The sequence below is a fragment of the Myotis brandtii genome, unplaced genomic scaffold (assembly GCF_000412655.1).
Source record: "Myotis brandtii unplaced genomic scaffold, ASM41265v1 scaffold105, whole genome shotgun sequence".
NCBI lineage: Eukaryota > Metazoa > Chordata > Mammalia > Chiroptera > Vespertilionidae > Myotis > Myotis brandtii.
The window spans coordinates 471,640-475,727 of record NW_005353538.1 but is presented as its reverse complement, the minus strand read 5'-3'; the positions used below and the strand labels follow the sequence as shown (position 1 = coordinate 475,727).

Sequence of the window (4,088 nt, the reverse complement as noted above, 5' to 3'; positions counted from 1 at the left end):
TTGCTGTCTGTTTCTATGAATTTGACTTTCCACTTATTTCTTTTTATTGTGGTAAAAACACATAGAAAATTTACTATCTTAACCATTTTTAAGTGTTCAGTTTAGTAGTGTTGAATACTAACTTATTTTTTAAAGCCTATCTTTTTAATATATTTTATTTTTTATATTTTTTATTGATTTCAGAGAGGAAAGGAGAGGGAGAGATAGAAACATCCATGATGAGAGAGAACCATTGATTAGCTGCCTCCTGCATACCCCACACTGGGCATGTGCCCTGACCAGGAATCGAACGGTGACCTGGTTCATAGGTCGATGCTCAGCCACTGAGCCACACTGGCCGGGCTAGATACTGGGCCTTTAAACAAATGCTCAGAGGAACCATTTTACCCAGAGCTGAACAAGGAGTGAGTGGGCCTCTGGTATTTGCACCGCCTCCCCCAGGTCCCTGCCCCAGCAGGGGAGGCGGTGGGGGGTGCCTCAGGCTGCCAGCTACGGGAACCTGGAACCCGGTGTGTTCCTGTACTAGCACCTGTGCCAGGACATGGGTGCTGTTCAGCCTGCACATGGCCTCTTGGGGGAGGGAGCTGCCCAGGCCTTGGAGGGCGGGAGAGATGCTGCCTTCCCCCTGGTGATGGGCGGCACCTACTGGGCCCACTCCCGCTCCTCCCCTCGCCCCAGCACATGCCCTCCCGCAGCAGGTGCAACTGGAGGGGGCCTTTCCGAGAACCAGACGTGAGAAGGAGAAGTGGGCTCCACCTCCTAGCCTTGTTAGCATGTTTCAGGGCCAGGGTCACGCGTGGGCAGGTGAGTCAGCAGAGGGGAGGTCCACTCATTTGGGCAAAGGTGTCACGTTAATTAGAGCGGTTCCCAGCCAGCCAGCATGCTTCAGTGCACCCCCGGGGGCAGGTCAGACCTCCTGGGGCCAGGTGGGGCCGCCTAGGGGTGGAGGGAGCAGAGCGGAGACCACAGATTCCAGAGGTTTGTTTATTGTGCAACTTTCTTTTTCCTCAATGAGATGTCATAAGCGGGGGTGGCACGATGCAGTCACTGGACGAGGCAGAGCTGTCAGGCAGATGGGGAGCTGGGTGCCAGGGAAATCCATTTCTCAGGGCCTGCCCCAGGCACCCCCCTGCCCCCACCCCCCCAGCAGGCTGTGGGGCAGGGGGTGAGGCTCAGGCACCAGCTGGGGCTGGGAGGGCAGGAAACGCCTCTGCCTCCTGGAGAAACACGGGCCAGATCCCGTGGCTCTGGGCTCCCCTGGCCCCTCACTGCCTCCAGGTCGGCGTCTGGGATTCTTAGGGGCTGGGACAGCCGCCCGCTCAGCTGCTGGGGAGGCAGCGACAGGCAGCAGGCCCCTTCTTAGCGTGCTTAGGAGGGAGGGGGGAGGGGAAGGGGGAGGGGGGGCCCTCCCTTCACCCCCTCCCACCCCGGTCAGCACTGCTGCTGGGCAGGATCTGTGCCTCCACTGGACTCGGTGGGAAGAGGCCAGCTTCAGGCTGCAGGGAGGGTGCCCCTAGCGCTCTCCTCGCATCCGGGCGGGGCTGCTGAGGGGGCTCTGCACCCAAGCACACCCCCCTCCCAGGCTCTGGTCCCCGGGGCAGGGATGACCCCCCCACAGGTACCCCTCCGCCCCACAGCCCCTCCCCTGTCCTCACTCTCCATCGGGCCCCAACCTGGCTTCCCGTTTCACAAACTCCCCAAGAAAAGGAAGGAAAACCCTGAATAAACCACAGAAGCAGCAGCAGCTCTGGAGCAAGGATGAGAAGCCAGTGGTGTGTGGAGGGTGGGAGGCGTTGGGGGGGCATGGGGAGTGGGTAGATGATGGCATGCAGCACGGGACTCCTTATGAGGGTGGGGTCCCCATTTCCCCCGGGTATGTAAGGGATTGGGGGAGGGGTCAGCTGACCCCGAGGAGGAAGCTGTCTGGACAGGTCACAGGTCACAGGTCACAGGTCACAGGGAGACGAAATCCATGGCCTGCAGGAGAGGCAGGGAGAGCAGCAGCAGCAGCAGCCATGAGGCGTCCTGAGCCAGCAGGCCGACGCCCCTGCACTTGACCAGCTTGTCTGTGGGGAAGAGAGCAGAGCAGGCATGAGGAGCAGGGCCTAGGCTGCCACCTGCGGGGAGATGGCCCGGCTTCCCGGGGAGGCTGGCGCCATGAGGCTCTCGGCCGGAACCAGAGCCAACCTGGTCCAGCAGAACCAACCACCTTTCCCATGCAGGGTCCTGAGTCCCTGAACAAACATCATATCCAATCTCTACTAAGCATCCTCACAGGAAAACTGGGGTGACTAGCCGCTGTGGCACAGGGGACAGAGCGTTGGCCTGCAGACCCAAGGGTCCCAGGTTCGATTCCGGTCAAGGGCATGTACCTCGGCTGCAGGCTCCTCCCCCGCCTGGGCCCTGGTCAGGGATCGTGCAGGAGGCAACCAATCGATGTGTTTCTCTCACATCGATATTTCTGTCTGTCTTTCTTTCTCTCTCCCTAATATCAATGGAAATATCCTCGGGTGAGAATGAACAAAAATGCAGACAAAACTGTGGGTGAGGGGGCTGGGGTCAACCCCGTTTTCCAGGTGGGGAGAGGGAGGCCTGTCTGACTGACCCCTGACCCCCCGCCCCATTCTCTGAAGGCAGGGATTCCCCAGGGCACCGGAAGGGGAGAGGTTAAGGCGCTGCCTGCTCCTGCTCGCCCTGCAGCCTCCCCCGGCTCACCTGGCCCCCTCAGGGGCTTGCTCACCTCTGAGCACAGAGACGTTCCTGTTGGAGAAGGTGGGGGGCTGGCCGGGAAGGTACAGCTCGCAGGTGTACAGCCCCTCATCCCTGGAGGTGAAGCCGGACAGGTAGAGGACCTTGAGGGTGCTTCTGTTGGTCAAGTTGGTGCGGGAGCGGTACGTGTGCTCAGGGATGGTGCCGAACAGCACGTGCTTCTTGGCGTCGCGGGTCAGGCTGAACTCGAACTGCATGGGCACGGTCGTGGTGTTCTCGTGGCGGCAGTCCAGGCGCAGGCTCTGGTCCTCCAGGCAGGCCGTGAGGCTGGTCACCTTCTGGCCGCCGGCCACCTGCAAGCCTGCCCCAGAGCGCCCCCTCTGAGCCGGGGGTGGGGGCTGCCCCACAGAAGGCCTCCCTCCACATTCACAGCAGAGTGGGCCGGCCAGGGGCACAGGGGGTGCCTTCTGAGCACCCCTCCACATCCCCTGCGAGCCTAGCCCCCCTCAGGCACCCCAGGCTTGGTCCCACCGCGTGCCCCAGGGGCTGGACACCCTGGGGAGGTGATGCAGGTTCCTGGTTCCCAGCGGAGATTCCCGCTCCATGGGGGGTGGGCTCTGTGAACTGTTTCCCAAACCACCCCAGGCCGCCAGGCCAACCAGGTGGCTCCGCTGACTGATGTAGGGATGAAAAAGCACCTTTCTGCCCCATCAACGTGGCTCAGCAGTTGCGCTTGGACCCAGGAACCAAGAGGTCATGGGTTTGATTCCCGGTCAGGGCACAGGCCCGGGTTGTGGGCTCGATCCCCAGTGTGGGTGTGCAGGAGGCAGCCCACCCATGGTTCTCTCTCCTCATGGATGTTTCTCTCTCTCTCCCTCTCTCTCTGACATCAATAAAAATTTATTAAAAAAAAAGAAGAGCCCTCCCTCCATAGTCATCCCCACCTTCCCAGGCCAGGAGGAAGAAGCTAGCTTCTCAAAGGAAGGAAGCCAGGATGCTCGAACCCGAGCCACCCCTTGCCCAGTACCTGTCAGCAGGAGAGCGATGCTGAGGGCGGGGTTCATGGTGCCGAGAGCTTGGTTCAGGATCTGCGGGTGGGAACAGGGCGTCAGCCAAGAGATGAGGCCGGTGTGCCACGGGGGCTGGGGACCCCGCGACGCAGGCCATAGGGCGCTGGCAGGCCATCGAGCCTTCCCGAAACCGTGCCCTACTTCCCCTGGACGCCAAGCTGCCCTCCTTCCTCAGGGAGAGCAGGGGGAGGGGGCAGGCCTGCGACGTGAGTTTGTGCTGAGCACTCGCTAGGGCGGCTCTCAGCGAGTGATTCTCATTCTAGCATTTCCTTTCCCTCCAGGAAGGCAGGGACGCCTACTCTGTAATTG

General features: G+C 60.9%; 1 protein-coding gene across 1 annotated transcript; it reads right to left on the bottom strand.

The window, feature by feature from the left end:
• Positions 1-970: 970 nt before the first annotated feature.
• Positions 971-3,841, bottom strand: THY1 (Thy-1 cell surface antigen). Its single transcript, XM_014538889.1, has 3 exons — positions 3,737-3,841; positions 2,741-3,070; positions 971-2,066 (listed from the first exon to the last, which is right to left on the bottom strand). The coding sequence occupies exons 1-3, from the start codon at positions 3,771-3,773 to the stop codon at positions 1,954-1,956; spliced, it is 480 nt and encodes a 159-aa protein (XP_014394375.1). The 5' UTR covers positions 3,774-3,841; the 3' UTR covers positions 971-1,953.
• Positions 3,842-4,088: the final 247 nt, after the last annotated feature.